Below are 22634 nucleotides of genomic sequence, written 5' to 3' on the forward strand. Positions count from 1 at the left end.
AGAAAACCATAATTATATCTACGATAGATTCTATGTGAATCGTAATCAAATAATAAATAAAATTTCGCATATTTAAAGTTTCTGACACATTTTTCTGACTCTACTCGATTCTACTATGCTCAACGAGATGCCCACGTGCGATACAGTACGTACAATCGTAAGAATGACGCTGAGGTCATTTCGGTACTCGGCGGATCATCTTTTGATTGCCTCTGTTACATTTACACTGATTTACGTAGTACGGGTGATAATGATTTAAAATTTTTACTTAAAATTAATAACGAAAGATAACAAATTTATTAAATTATTTTACAACGATTATAGATTTTTATACGAATATTTTCAAATTCCATTATGTTTCGATTATGATTGATCATATATATCATGCAAATTGAAAAGTAGAGTTACAATATAAATAATAATCCTAACTTTCCGGAAGTTTGTAAATTTCAGTTTTGATTAATTTAAAAAGAAAATTACAAAAAAGATTATAATACAAAAGTAGGAAGTCTAAAGTGTGATGTATAGAACTAACGAATAGCGACAATAACGACTGAAGTACTGATTATCTTAAATATGACAAAACTAAGTGCGGCCATAAATTCAAAATTATCAAGCTCTGTGATAGAACAATTAGAACGTCAACACATTTGTACTATTATACAATTTGTAGATGAGGATCCTGAAAGATTGGCACATTTTACAGGATTATCGTTCAAGGTATATATACAAGATTATTTATAAAAAAATAATCGTAATAAATATTTCTGAATTAAATTTACTAATAAATAATAATTTTTATAAAATGTTAATTTTAAGGTTAAATTTACAGGACATAATTGAAATTAAGCAAAATATTTTAAAAAGGTTTGGAGGTATGATTAGAAATGCACTTGATTTATTTGAAATGGAACAGAATAATATAATTCCTACTAATTTATCAAGGTATATAAATATGTTAAATACAAATGGCACTAATTGAGAAATGAATATTGAATTTGACTGATTAGTTTAGACAATCTATTAAAGGGTGGTTTATATTATGGTCAAATTTATGAAATATGTGGTGTATCTTCAAGTGGCAAAACACAATTATGCTTTGCAATTGCAACTAACATTGCACTGAAAACTAATAATATTGTACGGTACATTGATACAAAGAGGGATTTTTGTGGTTCAAGAATAGAACAAATTTTACTAAAACAGGATTTTAGTAAGCAGGTATATATGAATATAAAAATATAATTATCATTTAAAATGCCAGTAAAACACATTTTTATTTCAATTTTAGGTTATAGATGAAACTATGGAACGTATCAAAGTATGCTGTGTATACAGTATACATCAGTTGTTTAAAGTTTTATGTTTGTTAACAGTTAGTTTGAAAGAAGAAGGTGGAGAGTGTCGTACTAGGATTATAATCATTGATTCTTTACCAGGAGTAATTTTTAAATTTTGTAAAGATAGAAAAATAACAGTTGCTTTAAATCAGCTAGCAAATATGTGTCACTATATTGCAAAAGAATTTCGTTTGTCAATTATTATTGTTAATTTGATTACTCAGTGGGATGTTGTCAGTGAAGGAGGACCTAGCACAAGCTCAAATGAAAATTATAGTGTAACCCCTACTTTAGGAAAATATTGGTTACATATCCCTAATACAAGACTGTTATTGGAAAAAATTGAACTTGAAAAGAGAAAAATTTCAATTTGGAACAGTTGCCAATTGGAAGCAAATCTTACATGCACGTTAACTATAAATGATTCTGGTATTTCATGTCCATAAATATATCATGTACATCTATAATTAAGTATAAGTTTATTATTACTTTGATTTACAAGGATCTTGTAAATAATATAAATAAATATATATACATATATTTTGTATGCTACATAAACTGTTTGTTAAATTATCAATAAGTATGGAGCTTATGTTATTCGTAATATATTAAAAATATCTATAAATAAAATTAATTAATTCTATTTTGGCATTTAAACATTAGAATATTAATATCGATTAATGCGGTAAAACTAATCTGATAGAATATAAAATATAGAATAGAATTGCGTAGTGAACTTTACGTTTACCGCTAATTTCAAAACTACGAGAACGTCGTCAACAATTTCCGGTGACGTTAGATTTGCAGCGTTGCCATATTTTGTGAATGTGGACAGAAGCACAACTGTTTATAATGGTTATATTAGATTAGTGTTTGTTAGAGAATATTGTTAATTAATTGCTAAGAACCATGGCTTCCTTAGTTGCGGATTATGGAACTTCCTCGAGTTCAGAAAGTAGCGGCGATGATATTTCAGACGGTGCCGATAACACGTAAGCTTTTACCCTCATGAACCTGTTTCCCTATTGTTTGTTTTCTCCCTTCCTTCGTATAACCCTTTATAATCTCATAAATTTTGACTCCTAAAACAAATTACATATTATCATGTCATTACATTCTTAACACTGTATTTTGTGTAAATGTATGTTTATTTTTCGTGAAATATATAATTTTATATATTTTCGTCTGAATTGGCGAAATGAAAATTGGAGAAAATACGTTCACTTCTTAAAATTGTATGTTCTACAATATTAATGTGGTATTTGTTTTTTTCTTTTCTTTTGCATTAATAATTTTTTAATGTCACGTTTAGATATTAATAAACTATATGCATAAGGATATTCTGCATTTTTTATAGATTAATGTTATTTTTATATTTATATTAATATAAGCATATTAAATCACAGTTAGTAGTTACACATCAGATTGAATTTGTTCTTTGTAATCTGATATTGCCTAACCCTTAGTTTTAAGGAAGAGGAAGAAGAGGACGACGAAGAAGAAGAACATAATGAAAATAGTGAAATATGTAAAACAGCTTCCAAAGAAAAACTTCCATTACCAACTCCAGACTTTAATGGTATACCCACAATGAAAACTTCAGTCTTCTCAAATCCATTTGTTGAAGCAGAAAAAGCAAAAAGTGCAATTCTTGAGAAACATGTGAAAATGACGCCAACTCTTGATGATACAAAAATGATAAATGGCAGAAAGATTTGTTGGAACTATAGGAAAGGTAGATGCCGATTTGGTCATAATTGTACCTTTGCACATGATTCAGATTTACATCGTACAGCAGCTGAGTTAGAAGCAATTAGAACACCACAGGAAACAGTTATTTGTCAGACCCAGTATAATGGCCAAGTTCCCATCAATGACGATGATGAGATAGATCAAGAAAATAATCAAATGAATAGACGTAAGAAAAGGCCAGGATTAAGTCAATCTTTAGTACCAAGCAAAAAAGTCTTAAAAATGTACAAAGCACAACAAGCTAAAGCTATTAGTAGGTAAATGTAACTGTGTCAAGCATACGAATGATGTTAACATTTAATTAGATGCTCTGAAAAGGGGAATAACTTATGATTTATATGCTTTATAACTCAAATGAATTTATACAAGCGAAATTGATTATAAATTGTATAAAAAATGATAATCAAAAAGCATGAAATGGTTTATAAGCGAAAAACAGTATAAAAGATTAATGATTTCTTTACATGTGAACAAAGGAAAAAAAATAAAACAAATATATGCTTCCAGTAAAAAATTTTACAAAAAGATGACACATGCAGATAATGCCTATTTCTAAATGAATTGAAAGTTTCAGGATGATTTAAATACTACTTAATATTTATAAAAAGAAGTGTTTGTTATGTATATAAAGAATATAGAGTTTAATTGTATAATTAATACTTCCAGGGACCTGTATAAGTGGATCATAATTCATTGTCTTGCATGCAAATAGTTTTATAAATATATTTCTATTTATACTTGGTATTCTTAACTTGCCTATGAAAAAATGAAACATGTCTTCTTACTACTTACATTTTGTTATGTAATTTAATTACCTATATGTCTCTCTTTCATTAGAAAGAGGCAGCTATTTGAAAGTTTTCCTGTATCAGAATTGTGAAATATTTACAAGCAACTATAAATAGTTATTCTACTTAGATCGGGGTTAGATAGATACAAAATATCACTACAGCTTTACTAAAAATTTTTTAGATCCTGTTTAATGTACAGAGCAAAAATTATCTATATGAAAGTGATGTATGTAAAAAAAGGATTACGCGAGTTGTGTACAATATTGTTAATACTTTTTCTTGATAAACTATTTAATCTAGTATCTATCTTAGATACTAATAACACAATATTATAACAATGGTATACCAAAAAAGAAAAAAACTATAATTACGCTTCCATTATGCATTACTTTTTATATAATGTTATAAGATGTAAAATAAGGCTTTATAATTCTACATGGAACAATGAAATGTTAATTATTTGGTTTCATCGATGTAATGTCACATAGCTCCCTTTTCACATGATTTATCTGTGTCAGTATTTTTACTATTAAAATTTTTTTACCGTGTATTACTGTGTAATACAACACACTGTGCGTGTGTACTGTCTACTTCCTAAATACATAATTCGTATTTCATTAAACTTCATCAATATATTAAATACGAAAAAAATTAATTTATTAAACCAGAAAATGAATGTGAAGTCCGAAAATGCTTATATATCGGAGAATGTAACACAAACACAGGTTTATGACTTTCCTTCTTTATTTTATATAGCAATAAGTTTATGAAAGGAAATTTTTCGAAAGAGCAATAAATTACAATGATCAAGATATTACTAGTTTCTATCCTTCTCCTAGCTGTACCATATGAAAATCGGTATAAGTTTCAATCTGCAAAATAAAATGATAATAAATTACTTAGCTTATATGAATAATTTGAAAGAATGAAAAAGAGAAGGAGTATATCAAAATGAGTAAAAAATGATAGGCACATGACATTTTATTAGACAATCATGGGTACAATATATGAATTCAGACCAATTATATATGTTATAAGTGCATTGATAACTGATTATTGCATCTTTCATTGAAAATATATATTTATATATCATTTTTTTCACTTCTGTGACTGAACATCTCACAGGCACTTTGTCTCTAAATAATAGTAAAGTTTGTGACAAATGTTTTTATGTAAAATAAGATATATATATATATATAATATTGTTATATATATTATATACATTATATAATATATAATATACAATATATAATATATAATAACACACACATATATATATATATATATATATATAACATATATTATACATATATTATACATATATTAACATATATTATATATATATATATATAACATAGTTTATGTTCATTAAGTTATGTTCAATGACAAAACAATGTTTATTGATAAATTAAATAATAAAATGAACGTTCTTCATGAGGGACTATAATATAGAAATCGATATTTTTATTTAACCCAACAGCATGTCCAATAAACTAATTAATCATACTTTTCATAATTACTCAACGATATTATTCATCTAAAGACAAGTCAAATATTAGATTTATGTCAGTATTTTATAAGACACCACTAATGATTAATTTATTTGTAAAATTTATGTCTATGGTAGGGACCAAAGTTTTCCGCCTACAGTACTATCCATAAATTTAAAATTGTTCACATTAGTGCAGAGTGTTACTTTTCTATCGAGATAATGTTAAATATTTCTAAAGGAAAGTATACTTCATACAGATCGTTTGTTCTTGAATAATTACATAGCTTCATACGTGTTTTGTATGCTATGTATTACATGTGTTTTGTATCACAATTATTCATAGTAATATTCTTAAATAAAGAGTTACTACGGTACTCTAGATAAAACACACAACGAAGCAAAGAGATGAAAAGTGAAATGAAGTGATTTAGATGTAAAAATGCTTGGTATATTAATCAACATTACTTGTTAAACAAATTGGTAAAAAATAAGTTACAGTCGAATTATTAAGTACATTTCGCATTGGTACCTTCAAAGTGTGCACGCAAGATTAATTAAAAAATAGGTATTATAGTTTGTAAGTTTATCATTTTCGTATTGCCTAAGAAATTTTAGATCGAGATAGCTGTCAGTGCCAATAAAATATTTTGTTTCTTTTTAGAATTGTGTAATTTGTTCCTTATCATTGTCTAATGTATTTATACCGTCGTGTTTTCATATCGTTTTGAAACCTGCTCTCATTACATCCTTTCGTACTTTTTCGTTTTAAGGATCATCATTTAGTGTTTCGTAGGACTACCGCATTCTTGACTATTGCTTTTTATACTATTTTGTTCGACATATTTCACGATACTATTCGTAACACCGTAGACACCATTCTGTACGCCATTTACAACTTTATCTACACCATTCATAACAGCGTCCACACCATTGACTCTACAACAATCTAGTCCATTTACTGTTTTTTTAACCGATGTGTCTTTCGCTTCCGAAGAGCAAGTACTTTTTGTTTCTGTTGATCCAGATTCCGTTAAGCCTGCAAGAGCGTAATCTGTGCAATTTAAAAGAAACTGATCAAACAAGAAAGACAATCAAAGACAGATCTACGCGAAAAAGAGTGTATCAAACGACTTTCTTGATATATCTTTTTCATTAAAGAAATATGTGTAATTTATTAGTTACAGATGTCTGTATAATTTAATGGCAAATGATATTCGATACGTACCTTGTAAATTATGACAGAATTTATTAGTATTGTTCCATTCTTCTCTTAGACTGAGATTGAACATACTGTAGTCTGGATTTCCAGTAACCTCTTTTTCGATTGTCAGGAACTGTGGTAATATGTTCTTAAGCTTGTCTCCGGATAATGCTGTGTACGTTTCAAGCAGCATCAATCCCCGACACCTGTAATCATATTAGACACATTTACCTATATAATATAATAAATTATATATAATAAATTATTTCGTTACACGATTGCGCGTGATTTCTTAACTCTGACCTTGGATGAGCTGGCTCCCTGTATATATCTAATTGGAAATACTGATTGTTGATGAGGAAACATCGTCGACGCTTGAAGATGGTGAAATGCGAGTCATCGCGTTGAGCGAGCATATTCAAATAATCTCGATGAGTCAATTGTGTTTTCACTTCGATCACTTGGCCGCACATTTTTGGACGTCGAATTGTATGAATATAGGACCAATGACCTATCAACGTAAATTTATACGTGATTACGCGTTATCGATACACACGTCTTAGCATTGTAAATCTCAAATAGTAACTATCTCGCGAACCTTTTTGCCCACGTTTACGCAGACGAGCTTGCATCTTCGGATTGTTACTTTGGAGGTAGTTATGGACGACATCAAAGTCCTGGAACGGCGGGAACTCAGAGTCTGCCGGTAATGGACCTTTGACAAGGAACTTGACTTTTCTGCTACTCGCTCTCAATCTGTCTCCGGTATCGATACCCAGCTTCTGGCACACGCATTCGATCATACGACAGAGTTTCGTTTCAAAGTCTTGCGAATTATCTATTACATCGAAGTAAGGATGCCCAACCCAGGCGGCCGCCGCTTTGTAATCGAGTTCTCTGGCTACCACGACGCCTTCCGAACGACACGCGTGATCTTCCGTCGAGTAGAATTCTTCGGCGCCGTTTGCTGCTGAGACCATATGGATGATCTGATTGTACCTATTGTCTCGCAGCTCCACGTTGTTCCATCCGTTCGAAGCCATCATCAATTCCCATTTATCTTTCGATATAACTAAATCAAAGAAGAGAAAGATGTGGTTTGACTTTGATTCGTAAAGGACCAGAGGAAAAGATATAGGCATAGTTATTAATATCGCTCACATGCAGAGGCATCCATGGCACCACGATCACAGATAATAAGACAATTTCGCGAACAGCTGTCACCCAGCTGGAAGAACGTATTCTCTATCTGTATCATCGTGCGCAGAAGATTCTCTTGAAATTTGAACGCTGAAACAGATTAAGAAAAATCACGTACAATTTTAGATCGGTCAATGCGAAACAAGTAAAGCAACTATCGTTATAGTTTCTTGATTCTACGAGTCAACTTTTACACGCTACCTGGCCGATCGGTAACTACGCAACAATTACTTTTCCCGCGTTTGCAACTGTTTACGTAATCGCAAGCCATGAATTAATTGAACGTAGGAATTTATTAGCACATTTGCACAATTGCATTGATAAGCGATAATGATCGCGTATTTTTCTCAACGAACGATCATATGCGTAACGCTACTACGAGCGTAACACGGTGATTAATTTAAATTTCTTCGAAGTAGCGTGCTCGTTAACTTCTATAGGTATTTCAAGACCTCTCGTTTCGACGTCGCTCAAATAAAAAAAAAAGAAAAAAAAAAAGAGAGAAGAAAAAAGGTAAATATTACGCACAAGGTTGATGCTATATTTTACGTAAAAATTATCTTAATAATTCGCGTAATAATCAACGTGTTACTAACTAAAGCGATTAGGATCGATCGGATCCAAGAACAAATCACAGCCTTATCTAATCGAGGTCAACTGCCAAGAGCTTCGATACACGATCCTTTCAAATAACTAAAATCGTATTATCGCGAGAGCCGATAAATCAAGTGCAATTAATAGTAGCTCGAAAAGTTTTGTAATTGTCGAAATAGGAAATACGAAGTTGGCTCTCTTAACAACATCTTTCAAGCATCTTTTTCCTTTTCTTTCTTTCTTTCTTTTTTTTTTTTTTTGTGCAGACGATACTCCAGATCTGTTTATGTACACGTCTCGCAGTGTTTTATCTACATATATATTTCTACGTTTCTCGCATCTTGACCCAAAGTCAAGTTGGCCCAGCTGATATTCGATATGGTCCACGTATTTTTTGCAACGAAATCCAGCACAGACAAACAAGTTTCGCATTAGTCGTTGCCCGTTCAGACACTCGTTGTTTGCACACATCTGCCAGAGATACGACGCTTCGTTTTAGACGGGCCAGACGGGCCAACCGGCTGCTATTACTGCGTGTATGCGCGTGTGAGTTCTTGTCACGATACGTTCTCGTTATCGAAACGGTGAGAAAAACTCCAATTAACGGAATGATCGTCTGCAGGCTTTGACGGTGTTCGATAATCGTTAGCAACGATTGGCGTTTTTGATTATCAAGCCGTAACCAGATTCGGCATTTCCCAGTATCAGCATCGTGAACGCGTCTTCGTCTCGACACGTCCGCGGTTCCACGAGCATAAAACAATCGCGACTAATGGTCCGTGGGACGTCTTTACGATTTAACGGATGAACGACGACGAATATCGTGGATATCGTGTGTGCAATTAATAGCATCGAACGTCTGGCGTGAACGCCTGTATACGTTTATTAGCAACGGGCTATTACGTTCCCGAAAGTTAATAGAATTAGCAAGGAGAGCCGACAAGTACATACGACGTTGATCTTTTATCACGGAGGAATGTACTTTCTTAAATTCGTCGTGAATCTCCTCTAGATGTAAGTACACGATTAAAAACGATCGAGCAAAAGGTTTCTGTACACGTACACGAATATGATCCAAGTATACAGAATGAACGAAAGTAAAGGTTTCGGAAGGAAATGGTGGACGGTGTATGCGATGAAAATGCTCATACCTAATTTACCAAGAGTGGCACAATGACACGACTCGATCGGTCGCACAGGCGGGTTTCTAGCAGCAGGGATCGACACGAATCGCTCTAGCAAGGCGACCGGACGGCGAGCCTCTTTTACTTTCGACAACGTTAAACAGCGTACAGAGATTACCGCTTCTGAGAAGTAAATAGAATTATCGGGTACCAATAATCGCGTTTCCGTAACTACATACGGTGCATAGAATTACAGACATTACACGAACACAAGGAACAGTATTCGATAAAACGAGAAAAGTGGGTTATCGACAAGGGAGAAATACCGAAAAACGAATGTCGAACGATCTTTAGGATCGTTCGGCGTGTAATCTCTGTATTTGCGAGTTTTTTTTTTTTTTTTTTTTGTTACGTTCGTGGTGAAAATAAAAGATAGGCAAACTTTTTTTTCGTCTGTGTCGCTTTTAAAAACGGGGGCACTTTCTAAAACTCACCCTCACCAGAGTCAACTTCCAAGATCTCCGGCCACCTTGCTTCGCCTTTGTCCGACCTGTTCCTGTAATGTCGCTGCGAGGACTTCGTAATCGAAGGACGCGACCCGGATCCCTTTGCTAGAACCAACCGACCTTGAAGACACTTCCAGTTCGATAAGCCTCTGTTGTCGTGTATTCTCTCTCTCCCCCTCCCCCCCCTTCTAGCCGCTTTTCCTTTTTCTCATGCACGGTTTAATTAAATCGTGCCAGGACGATCCATAGGTACGCGTTATCCGCGGTTTTCCACCTGTCTCTCCGCATTGAAATTGCTTGACATTTTGCACGCAAACTCGTCTCCACGCGATACCAAGCGTTGCGATTCCCCTTGCAATTAGTTTCTTTCAAGAAAATTTCTCTAAATACACGAGCGACATTACCAGTTGCTTTCGTATTTGCGAGACTTTCGTTACAAACGTATAATTTGTCAACGTTCGATTTTCTACGCTATAGCCCGGTTCGAGTTGGCCGTCACGTGCTTGAACTTTGAGCGAAAGAGCCAATTTCTCGCAAGCACGATTCTCTGTAATAAATCACGGTTAAGCTTTCGAAGGATAAAATAGCTGGTCGAGGGTTAAAATCGTGGAGCGAGATCTACTCGGTTCTGCGCGTCAACGAATACGACGAAAGGCAATTGCTGCGTCGACAGACACGTGGGCTCGATAAAAAACACTGGAAACGTATCACACGCCAGTGGATAATGTTTCCGTGCGTTGGCGAAAAAGGAACGAAGGATGCGAGCGGTACCAGGCGCTTTCCACTTTAGCTTTCCAATGACGAAAGAAGCAAGACATTCCAATTATGATTTTTAACAACCTGCGCGAAATTCAACGCATTCTCAACAACGCATTCATTCGCGAAGGTTTCTATCAAAGGAATTGGACAAACGAAAATCGAGCAACATCTGCATCGTTCATGTTTAATAACCGCGTCGGATAGAATGTTTTTTTCTTTTTTTTTTTCCTTTAATGAAGAGAAGGGATTTAGCTGTCAATTAACGAAATTTTTACTGTAATTTTCTCAAGTACGACGCAGATAGAAAAATCTACATAAATGAATATACATTAACTATTTCACGATGCATCGACGCTCTTTTACTGATCGCGCAAATTCATTCGACTCGCTCCAGCTTGAGATATCTTGTCGTAACCAGAAGACTTGTTAATTGTAACCGGTTGTTATTAATTCTTGGGTGCAGCTCGACATTGAAACAATTACTGCCACTCCACTAAATTCACAGCAAAAGAACAAAAAAAAAAAAAATGTTTTGCGCTGTTTGCGTCTATCAACTTGTACGACGCGATAGCGTATCAATATTTCATAAGCTACATTTTTGTCGTTTCATTTGCATACCCAATTACATTTCATTACCGCGAACTGTTTAAGGCTTAAGTGTTTCTGGTCGGAACCGGAAAGCGTTAACGCGTTCGTGTCTTATCAACCATATTCCATCTCGCGTACTAAACTTCGTAGGAAAATGAAAGATGAAATTTTATGTAAGAACAGACACGGAAGAAGTTGATCGGTCAACGAACGGTGCGGTTCTTCGACGACTAAATTATTTTTTGTTAACATCGTACATGAAAAAACGTTGCGCTTCGAGCGTATACTTAAATCGTTTTAAACTGTGGCTCGTTTCATCGCTTTTCCGTTACGCTCGTTTAATTATCTCGACGAGCCGACGAGTTCGCAACAACATTCGACGCGCCTCTTTGAAACATAATTTCATTTCCACGTAAACTTTGATCCGCGAGAGGTTTGACGTTTCAAAAGTTAAGGGCAAGCGATGTCTTTGGAGCGCGAGTCCTTTTCTTGGCCGTTCTTGCGACTCTCGTTTTCATTTGAATTTTTCATTTTTCGCGGAATACATTAAACCTACTAATTGGTCGATGTTGCGTTAACGCGACGTTTCATTTGTAGCTTTTTCCCAATCGGTTTACTGTTCCACTTTTATCGGTTTAAGATTCTACTTTTTAACATTTTAACCGCGGAAGAAAATTGCAAAGATTTCCTCCATCCTACAGTTTCATGAAATTTAAAGAAATTCTAACACTTATAACGTTGCGATAAACTACTGCACGATCCTTAACGGATTATAGAAGAGACAAAGCTCATTGTTCGTTCCGATCATCTTTAACATCTTGTCAGTTATCATCTTTGACAAATACGTTTTGTGCCCTACTGTTTGCTGTAATAACGTACGATACAAGGAGGAATGTTTTGGGAAAGGAGTGAAAAAAAGGAGAAGAAAGAAGCCGAGGCAATTGGCCAGACGCGAACTCATAATATGTAAAAGCAAATTGGCGCTAAGCCAGGGAACGGTGCGCGCACTCTAACTACGATAGAACTGACAATCGAGTGGACAGCGTCGAATATGAATTTATTAATAACCGGTGTTCGGTATAACGAACTTCTTACGAAGTGTCTGATACATCGGAGAATATATGGAACGCACTTCGTCACAATCGACCTACATTAACCAATGAACGTTGGTTCTATCGCGCGTATCGATACCAGCGAATAATGATAAACCGTAATGACTTCAATTACGGCCTACCACACGCATTTACACCATTTCCCTTTGTTATATTTCACGTATGGATATTTCACAAAAAAATGCATCGATATCATTTTTTCCTCGATAGCGTAAATGCGATATAAACGTAAGAAGAAATCGTGTTAGATGGTAAGGAAAATCGGCAAGCATTATAAGTAGAATTTGATGAATCTATTTAAAGAAGAAGCCAAAAGGAGGATATAGTCGTATGAAGCCCGATTTGTATCGGTGTTTCAATGCCACGGATCAAACCCGACAAATACAATTATATAAAAGCACGCAAGCCAGGCTGAAGCAAACACATGCGAAAAAGGTGGGTTTTTCACGATGCACCGGCAGAATTGGAGCAATTTGGAATGCAAATTTCTAAGTGGTATTTGCATCGAGAACTTGGCGTTGATCGTTGGATCGCCAGGTACATAGTTACCATCCGGCGACTCTTTCGCATCGAAAAACCTGTTGGAAGCTTTGAAGACGATGGAACTGGTATTTCAATTTCATATAGGATGAAGCAACGAATCTGGCAAGAAATAGCGGAGGATACGTAACGACCGGTACGTTTTACAAGAAAATACATAGAAAGACGTGTTAAATAAATAGCAGTAACGAGAAATCACGAATTTCGAGCTAGTCACGTTGCGTGCCTTTGACAAAACTCTGATCCCAATTTTCCGTTACGTAATTCTTCGGGTGGTATATTATTATCTCATGGTTAATCTCGTGGGGTGTGCAAATAGAGAGGAAAGTATGTATAGATCGATGTGGCATCTCGTTGGATCGGTTGGTACGTAAACGAGCATTTTGAATTAATAATTAAACATTAACGATTTTCTAGCTTAATTTACGCGGGATTTACGTGGAAGATGACAAACGGATAGCTGTGGATTGCGCTATAAGGTGACGAGGCGCGGACGAATAAAATGGTTGGAAGAAAGGTAAAGCGAGAAAGGTGAAAGAAACATTACCGTGGTATCTTTTGCGTTATTTTAAGGCAAATGTGCTTCGCTATCGTGTATACAGCTGTCTGGTATAATTCCTCGCAAAAAGCTGTAAAAAATCTTTTTGTAAAAATTCGTTAGGATAATTGTAGCCTACAAAATCGTCGCGATAATATAATCGTGCGCGTTACGTAACGAAAAGCGACTTAGCAGTTTTGCTTGCAAGAAAACTTCCTATCATAATCCAAATATCAACCATTTATCAGAAACGTATAAATGCTTCTTAAGTATAAACGATTAATCGCATAATAAGTAGGCTCGCGCAAGGAGGCATCTAACTGACCTATCGAAGAAAAGTTCACTATCTAGAATGGAACAGGGATGCTTTGTCATTGAAATAATTATAGAAAGCCCACGTTTCAAAGAACACTTTGTATTCATGGTCGCTCCATAGGAGACTCTTTTAAATACGTACTTATATTTTGTCAAGCAGTCGAGATAACGATGTTTATAATATAATCAATAATTAGATACGACTTCTTAATGATATACTGGTTTATGTAGGCGTTGATAAACTTCCTTGTCAGGTCAACGACAAATATTTTCGATTCTAACAAAGTACACACACATGTACTGTATATAAATCGCGAAAAACCTCGACTCTTTTCTCGTCGTCTTTGAACGTACCTCGACGGAAATCAATTATTTTTTTTTCCTTTTCTTTTATTCTTGTTAGTTCTCTCTACTTAGTTACTCGTTGAATAACGAGCGAGTTCAGAACACAAGGATCGTCGTGAAAAACACGGTCTGCATCTCGTGACTCGATCGCGTTTGCCGCTTTGCGAGAATCTTGGCAAGTCGCCGATTTTGTTTTTACGCAATCAGCGGACGTTATACATTGGCCATTCTTCTTTGGCCCATCCGCAACCAACTGTATGAATTGTTCTGTTTTTAATGTACGCGAAATCCTCCTCTTTTTTAAAGAGGTTTCCCTCGCGGCTCTAAAACTAAATCATTTTCTACGTCGTTTCACTCGCTTCGACGTTTCGGCGAAGTATTTGACAGAAACTCGATGATGGAACACCGAGTGACGTAGACTGACGTAACGTTGCGTAATTCGACGTGAAACAGCCTCACGTTGGCAAAAAATTGCAATTTCGATCTTTGACGATCATCGACTGCTACGAATACGTTTTGTTACCGAGTCGTCGGTCTTCTTAACCAATGATACTGCGAAAAAAACAACGTTCAAGGTAATCTGATCCGACTTTCTTGTATCCGGTCACGTATTTTAACAAACACGATCCGATGAGTAACCATTAGCTTCGTTACAATAATCACAAATATATTTTGCAAAAGATCAGAATTATCAGCTTTTTTTTTATATATATATCGTGAAAAAATACACGCGCTTTTTATCTGTTTCCGGTCCTGTATTTGAACAAATATCGTTGGTAAACACGAAGAGACTTCGTAATATTGATTTCGTTTCGACGTCTTTCAAAAGTTCCTTCTTTTCCCGTAAATCGTACCAGCGCGCTTTACTGTTTCGCGTCATTTCCATCTTTGTCACATTTTGCGCGGTAAAAACGCAGTTGCGCTTTAAACGGATAGATTTGACGGGATTTACGCGGCACGCGACCTAAGGCCAGCACCGACGAACCAGGTAATTTGAGATTGTCATTGAACATGGATGGCTTCTTCGGACCTAATGGAAAGTTTCGTCGATGACAGTCGACGCATACGCAATGATATCAATACTTAAGCGGCAGCAAGGGGTAAAACGAGAGGGCATGAGAGGTACTCGTGCAGACCAGCGATCGATACCGCCATGACATTGTGTCTCTCCGCGTATCCGCTCTACCATAATCGCAAGATAACCACGTTCAAAATCCGCCACGAACTTCCATCTTCGTCGTAAATTCAGATTTATTAACTCGAAGACATTTTACAAATAAAACAGTTCGTTAGTCGATGTTGTAGATTTTCCCGTACAAGCTATAGAACTTTTAAGCGAAGAAACAAATCGAGGAAAATATTAGGATCTGTGCGATTCGTTATTCTGCTTTTAAGTTTGATTCGTTCTAGATACGGTTAAAGTTTCGTAAGACGATTCACGGATATACCGGGCTTCTATGTTGTTTCGCGAAGGCCAGAACGCGCAGATATAATAAAAGCGGCCAAGTATAAATTTTGTAGCCGGGTAATGTTTCCTTTCTCGTGGAAGCCTCGTAAACGCCTTGTTGCAAGTACTTTTTTATCAGCACCGTAAACTCAGACCGAGTCTTGCGAAGTTGCGGATACCAACAAGAGGTCATAGATAAATGCATAGTAGATAAAACGCGAATCTAAAATACGGTAGCTCGGAATATGCGGATACGCGTGTTCAAAACGAGACTAAAGTTAGAGGTCGTTAGAAAAGGAAAAGTTGAAATGAACTTACCCTCTTCGGCGTTCAGGTCTGAAAACTTTATGCCGCCGCTGAAATGGAAAAAGCAGACGAGAAATGAAACAGTTGTTAAATTAAAGTTAGAGAAGTGGAGAGAATTTTGGAGAATTCTGTTCGTTCATCGGCCACAATTTTTCCTCCCTATTAGATATAGTATAGTCGATGTTATTCTGTCACGAGTGTTGTTTTTCTAAAGAGTCGTGTACCGGCATGCCAATGTCTCGGTCAGAATAGAATTGTGCGCGACGCGTATATTCTTTGAACTGTTCCTGTAATGTATACGTAGCGTTCTTTCGAATCGATTGATTTTACCGTTGATGAATCATCGTTTGTCACGATTGGAGTTTATAGCAACTTCCATCGACTCCCGTTCCGATCGTTGACAGAGGATTTACAAGCACGTTAAACACCTATTGTATATTCTTTCGTAGCGACTAGGATCGCGAATCTTTCCTACGCTGTCGCGATTATTACGTTTATTAGTACGGTTATGTGGAACGTCTTAATTAATCAATAATTCTATGACTGGGCAGTGGAAGGTAACGGACTAAGTTCCGAACGAAAGCTTAGGCGTACGAATTAAAGCGATTCTTCGCACATGGAAACCCTATCCATTTCCATCAATATCCAAGAACGTTAAAAGAACGCAATTTCGCGAGTTCTTTTATCCTAAGAGATTGAGAGAAACGAGGAGAGACCGAGTGGTTTTCCAAGCAGATCGAATCGGCCTCGGATTTGTATCGAAAACTTTCGTTCTTAGGCTCCGTTCGTTACCTTTCTCTGCAACTATAAATTTGTTATCGTGTAATTGCATACCTGAGCAGCACGGTCGCTGTCTCGGGAACACGGAACACCTGAAAAAGAAGACAACCAGCGCTCTATCGAATCCACATCGAAAGGTGATGATAACCCCAAAATCAGTTCTCATATTCGATTCATTTTTTTTTTCTCATACTTCACTTTTTTTCATACCGTTTATCTCAATGGAATACGACTTAGCTCTTATTGCTAGCGTTGCTGCGTGTGCGAATAATCTCGATGGAGTAGAAAATCTTTATTAACAAATTTTAGAGGACGAAAGAATTATGTATGTAAAAACATGTACACGGCGATCCCTTTCTGCGTTGTTAGATATATATGTAAGTTTCATTGAACGAACCGGCTAACGTAAGAAGATTAAACCAAGTAAACTTTATGTTCTGGACGATCTAAAGAAACAAAATTAGATAAATGGATTTGTATAATTCGGTTTGGCTATATATATGTGTGTGCAAATATAAATTTTAATTAATCAAAAGCTACTGAACTGTTTGGGGTGTTTTATTCAGACCGAATCATCGGTTAAAGAGATAGGCTCACGTAGAAGGAAAACTCATGGGACCCTTTTTTCACAGAGTTGTTATATATCCCTTTGTTATACGTAAAGCGGAATGAAAAACAGAGCGAAACATGCCTACCTTCCAGCCCATGTTTTCGAAAAATGTGCATAGCCGTGCCTGTCCGGTTGTTTTACCACCGCAAGGTCCTGAAACACAAAAGGGGAAAAATTCTTTAGCCATCTCGCTCGTTTCTTTATCTCTCGGCCGAGATAATAAATTCCGATCTCAGCTACTTCTGCGCCTCGTTGTTTGCAACGCGGTAAAATACATAATTATTCGTGAGACGAAGATTAGGCGAACGACATTAAGGAAATTATGCGATATTAACCATTTCCATTTTGATAGATAACGGCATACCGACAAAAATAAACGAATAAAGTAGGATTTAAATCACAAAACTTCTTAGATTAAACTATCATACTTGGAACACTATTCGATCGACGACAAAATTTTATTTTATTCGCTCACTTTAAAGTAATATGTCGCAAAGGTCACGAAAATGAGAATTAAAAATGTTATCAAAAGTTGGTCCGACTTTGAGAGACGAACAAATGCGGAAGGAAGGAAAGAGGAAAGGCTGTCTGTTCAAAGATAATGTATTTTCGAGCTATCGCGGGGAGACGCGTAAACGGTAAATTCCCGTTACGACTGTAATAATCGACACCACGAATAGATCGATCCCCTTATTTCGGCTAGGATAATAGGGGTGATTTTTGTAGTATAACACTGCGATTAACAGGGTTATAAAATTTGTATTTCCAATACTTAATACACCAATGAGTTACACCGTTACGTTTGATATAAAGGACGTAGACGAGATTTTGAGATATGGCATTCTGATAGATGAGATATGGCCCTCGGGTTGTAATAGAAGTAGCGATTGAATAGACTGACTAGACTCGACCGAACGACAGAATGAACTCGACTCAACAGACTGATAGAATGAAGTAAACTCTTTGCTCTCGTGCGATTGCGGAGGAAAGCTCGGTGTGGGTATGGTCTTTGAGCGAAGAAAACGGATTCGTTGCTCAACTTTTCGTTAGTAAGGTGAGGGTGTAACGTCAATTTACATCAAAAACCAGGCCACATACCGCGGTCAGGATGGCACCGAAATGTCTGCAAATCCTTGACGCGTACCTTCAATAATCTTAAGTACCCACCATGAATCTTGAAATTTGTATGGTTAAGGTCCTTCGGACCAAGCGAGTATCCTTTAGGTTACTTTTATAATTATTCTTTACTACGGATTAACACGGAAAGTTGGCCTTCCTCGTACTTGGTATATTCCGTTAGCAACGTTCTCCCGAGGGCGGCTAAAACCTTTCCAGGTCCACCAACCGTCTTATTATCCAATTGGAGACGGTGTCTACTGCCTTCACTTCCTTAACCAAAATTACCATCAACAAATCCGATATACGTTAGAAATGATGACATTCGGAGGGACCTGGGAATCCCAACGGTCAAGGAAGAAATTAGCAGATACGCAGAAAAATACAAATCAAGAATAGCAACACACCCAAACCGGCTAGTTGCGGAAACGTTCAGCACCATAAACATGGACAGAAGGCTAAAAAGAAAGCACCCAACAGACCTCAGAAAGGATATAACCTAGCAAACGCGAGGATGGTACCCCGCTGGGGGTAGTTACTAACATGTTAATATAACTGTTAAAAAATTCTACCAAATGTCCAAATTGGACAAAATGTGAATTTTAAGAAATAAATAAATAAATATATATATATATATATATATATAAACAAATCCGATAGTCCCGTGTCCTTAGACACACCTACCCCTAGCTTTTCTCAGACACAGTATCGTCAGTAAGATTCGCTTATTCTGTACTCTTGGAATAGTCAACTTATCCTTACCAGTCTCTACCCTTATAACAGTTGCATATTTAACATATCATTGTAACTCAGTGTGTATTCCGTTATGATTGCTGAATTCGCAATAAAGCTTAATTAAAATTAATAGTTGTGTTACGACTCAGCTATCTTATTTTATCCAACCCTCAAGTTACGTGACAAAGGTAACGATCTGCTATGTCCATTGCTTAGTCAATTTTAATGAGTGATGAGAAGGGACGGAAACTCCTACCAATATTGCTAGTTGATGTCCTTGTTTAAAGGGAAAACCCGGATTTTCCAACGGATTAAATACCAACCTTCTATTAGATGTCGCTTGTGTGTCATCCGTAATGCTGACCGCGTGTATGAAATGAAAACAAGAATGTGAGAATGAGAATGAAAACTCTTGAATCGGACTAGTCGACAGATCATACATAACGGTATTTGGCATAATCTAACGATACAATAGTAAAACTGCAATCCTAGATTCACTATCAATTTTCAGCTGAAAGATACAAGAATATGATCATGTACCTTTACATGCTTTAAAACTACTATGAAGTCAAACGAGACAATATTATCTTTGAAACATTAGCTGCGTTGCGTTTTAAGATGTTAACAGATTATAAATATTTATTTAAGCTGTCTCGTTGGTCATGGTATAAAAGAAATAGTATTTGCACGTTACGGTTGTTATGAAAATTATTATTGCTTCAATCACTTTTTTAAATCTTCTGATTTCTTTTATGACAAAATTGTCATGAATGTAATCTGTAATTACCCATTATTATGATTTCATTAGTATTATCGTTAATTTTTCTTATTTACTATCCATCATCAATTTATTATAACTTATTTCTATGTAATAAAGATAATTAATTTTGAATAGACGGTCTCTTGTCATTTCTTATCTCTCAATATTTTCCTTTTTATTCTTCCTCCTTTCTTTATCTCTCAGGGTCAAACCAGCTTTTAGTAGTGTTTTTAATTTACATTTTCGCGACTTTATCATCAATTGAATAGCATGGCAAATTAGGTCTAAAAAGTCAAGTATTTTAGATAAGAAAACTATTTATTTTAAATAAATAAAATGTATTATTTCGAATTATTTTTGCGTTTAGGAAAGCACATAGCGTTTCGTTATTTATTAGACACGCGATAAATTCAACATTAAGATTCGTCTGTTTTATGACACCGACTTTCCGTATGTTTGAGCATATTTATCGCTGTTGCTCCGAGCAGTGTTGGCGAATGAAACGATCCGCGGAGATTAAAAGACGCTCACCGAGATATGAGATACGATGCATTCGAGATACATTAATGCACCTCAAGTGCATACAATCGACGGATACTTCGCGTGCAATTGGCTAGCCGTGCGCTCATTGACTCGTAATTGGTTCAAATTGTCACTGATACGATAAATATGATGACTGATGATGACATCATAACGCGATAAATAAGAATGTTTGATGTCCGTTCTTTGGATTTGTGTCCACTGGCCAAATACTGTCGGCAAAAAAGTTCGGAAATGTACAGGTAACACACTGGTCATTGAATGAATTCTACGAATATTTATAATTTACTTTAAAATATGGGAAATATCCAAAATTGTACGTGTAACGATATATCCAGGTGTTTTATTATGGACGTAAATGTAAAATTACGATTATGTGCTCGAGTAAATCGATAATCATCGATTACGATTTATTCATAAAAATGTTATCTCGCAGAAACGTATCTTTTACTGCTACTGTGTATAACATTCGTGTAATTCCTGATAAAATAATTGCACGCTGAACACTCATCAACGACTGACATCGTAGATATAAGAAAATGCCGTTACAAACAATTGTAAAGACTAATCATGTTTATATACCGGCGCAAAAAGTTTGATTCAAGGCTATCGAACCAAATGAAGGAACCGATCATTGATCATCGTGATCTTTTATTTACGAAGGCTAATAATTCTAGAATAGTCGCTCTATTTCTGACATCAAGTTCTCTCTGTTCGATTGGTCCTTGTTTTAAGTTACATAAAAATAAAAAGTAAGTTGCTGATGTATATACACATATAATATAAAATATTTTTGAAAAACCATTCAATATGCATGTGGTATATAAGACACACCATACTTAGTAAAAAACTTTGGTCGAAAATTCAACCATTTCTAAGATATAAAGATTTTCTATCTAGCATCATAATTGACTTACTACTGACTTTCCGACATTTACAGAAAATGTTCCAATGTTTTTTTTCTGAACACCCTGTATAGCCAATGTATATATATATGTATATGGATTTTTATAGAAGTCGTAATTCGATCCTGTATTTTATTTACAAATGTAGAAGCACATAGCACAAACGGAAAAATAAATTTTTATGCATCATATATTGCTCCGACGCTATGTAAATAATTCGAGATATATGTTTTCGACGAATTAAATATAGCCGGGTTAAGTTTGTTTTGTCAACGTTTTCGAGTTATTCTATTTCATTTGCTTTGTCTATTCTAAAATCAATTTCAAGTTATCAAATGTGTGTTTTAAGATATTCGTGAAACAGCACGAAATTTCAAACTGGGTTTGTATAGCCGTCCTTGCGATTAAGTTTGTACGGACTACAAAAAAGAGGATGACATTCAAAGCACGCAATTCAATTCAAAATAATGCAATTTCCTTCGTATACCATAGGAATTCAATCAATATTTTCACACCACGGATAAACTCGCAAAGCATTTTACGTGAAACGTGATTGTCACAGCAACGAAACAATGGAAACGAACCACTTTGCGTTTGTTTGTACGTAACAAAAGTTTAGAAATAAATTTCGATAAGTAAAAACTATAGAATCAACGAAAGGATTATAAGGTAGTCGAAACACGTGGTTTTTGCAAACACTCACAGCTCGCTTTTTTCGAAGATATCTTTATCGAGATAAATATATTATTCGTTTGAAAATATATGAAAGTATCTATTCAAACGAACGAATGTTTTCGAAATGAAATTACGACGTACGGAATGCATGACAATGAATTGTTTGCTATAAGAAAAAAGCCACTTACCTCCAGTGAGCACCACTTTATACACGCGTTTTTGTTCCATATTTTGATGAATATTTTTAGAGCTTTTTTTTCGCTGATCAAGTCCACGAGGTGTTTCGAGTCGACGTCGATGGACGGATCTTCGTCTGGCACGTGAATGGTGTCTACGGTCACAACGAATACTATATGAAAACTTCACCGTATATTTCGATATATCTCGAAGTTAAATACGTTGGAGACATGGGAATAAAGTGATGATATCTCGACGCAGAAAGATAACAAACTGCTACTCGAGGAAGCAGACGTCCGCCTTAAAATGAAGCGATTCACGAGTTTGGTTAATCGGGTTATGCTATTCCCTCTGTTACAGTCATGCGCGACACGGAAACGTACGAA

General features: G+C 35.6%; 3 protein-coding genes across 11 annotated transcripts; 2 read left to right on the top strand and 1 right to left on the bottom strand.

The window, feature by feature from the left end:
* Positions 1 to 300: 300 nt before the first annotated feature.
* On the top strand, positions 301 to 1880 carry LOC126916009 (DNA repair protein RAD51 homolog 4). 2 transcript variants are annotated; one of them, XM_050721348.1, is made up of 4 exons: positions 301 to 720; positions 820 to 945; positions 1011 to 1221; positions 1292 to 1880. In XM_050721348.1, exons 1-4 carry the CDS (start codon positions 674 to 676, stop codon positions 1784 to 1786), a joined length of 879 nt encoding a protein of 292 aa, XP_050577305.1. In that variant the 5' UTR covers positions 301 to 673; the 3' UTR covers positions 1787 to 1880. The 2 variants fall into 2 exon arrangements, with proteins under 2 accessions (XP_050577305.1, XP_050577304.1); XM_050721347.1 differs by having other exon boundaries at positions 833 to 945.
* Positions 1881 to 2157: 277 nt separating this feature from the next.
* LOC126915988 (TRPL translocation defect protein 14) lies at positions 2158 to 22555 on the bottom strand. 8 transcript variants are annotated; one of them, XM_050721311.1, is made up of 10 exons: positions 22260 to 22555; positions 17426 to 17493; positions 16785 to 16822; positions 15963 to 16000; positions 9989 to 10105; positions 7738 to 7866; positions 7175 to 7648; positions 6880 to 7087; positions 6601 to 6782; positions 2158 to 2422 (listed from the first exon to the last, which is right to left on the bottom strand). In XM_050721311.1, the coding sequence occupies exons 1-10, from the start codon at positions 22297 to 22299 to the stop codon at positions 2313 to 2315; spliced, it is 1404 nt and encodes a 467-aa protein (XP_050577268.1). In that variant the 5' UTR covers positions 22300 to 22555; the 3' UTR covers positions 2158 to 2312. The 8 variants fall into 8 exon arrangements, with proteins under 8 accessions (XP_050577268.1, XP_050577269.1, XP_050577266.1 ...); XM_050721312.1 differs by lacking the exon at positions 2158 to 2422 and adding an exon at positions 4610 to 4755 and having other exon boundaries at positions 22260 to 22553; XM_050721309.1 differs by lacking the exon at positions 2158 to 2422 and adding an exon at positions 5326 to 6411 and having other exon boundaries at positions 22260 to 22554.
* LOC126916024 (uncharacterized) lies at positions 2183 to 4695 on the top strand. The gene is made up of 2 exons (XM_050721376.1): positions 2183 to 2332; positions 2807 to 4695. Exons 1-2 carry the CDS (start codon positions 2250 to 2252, stop codon positions 3351 to 3353), a joined length of 630 nt encoding a protein of 209 aa, XP_050577333.1. The 5' UTR covers positions 2183 to 2249; the 3' UTR covers positions 3354 to 4695.
* Positions 22556 to 22634: the final 79 nt, after the last annotated feature.

Source organism: Bombus affinis, chromosome 5 (genome assembly GCF_024516045.1).
Source record: "Bombus affinis isolate iyBomAffi1 chromosome 5, iyBomAffi1.2, whole genome shotgun sequence".
In the NCBI taxonomy this organism is placed as follows: Eukaryota; Metazoa; Arthropoda; class Insecta; order Hymenoptera; family Apidae; genus Bombus; species Bombus affinis.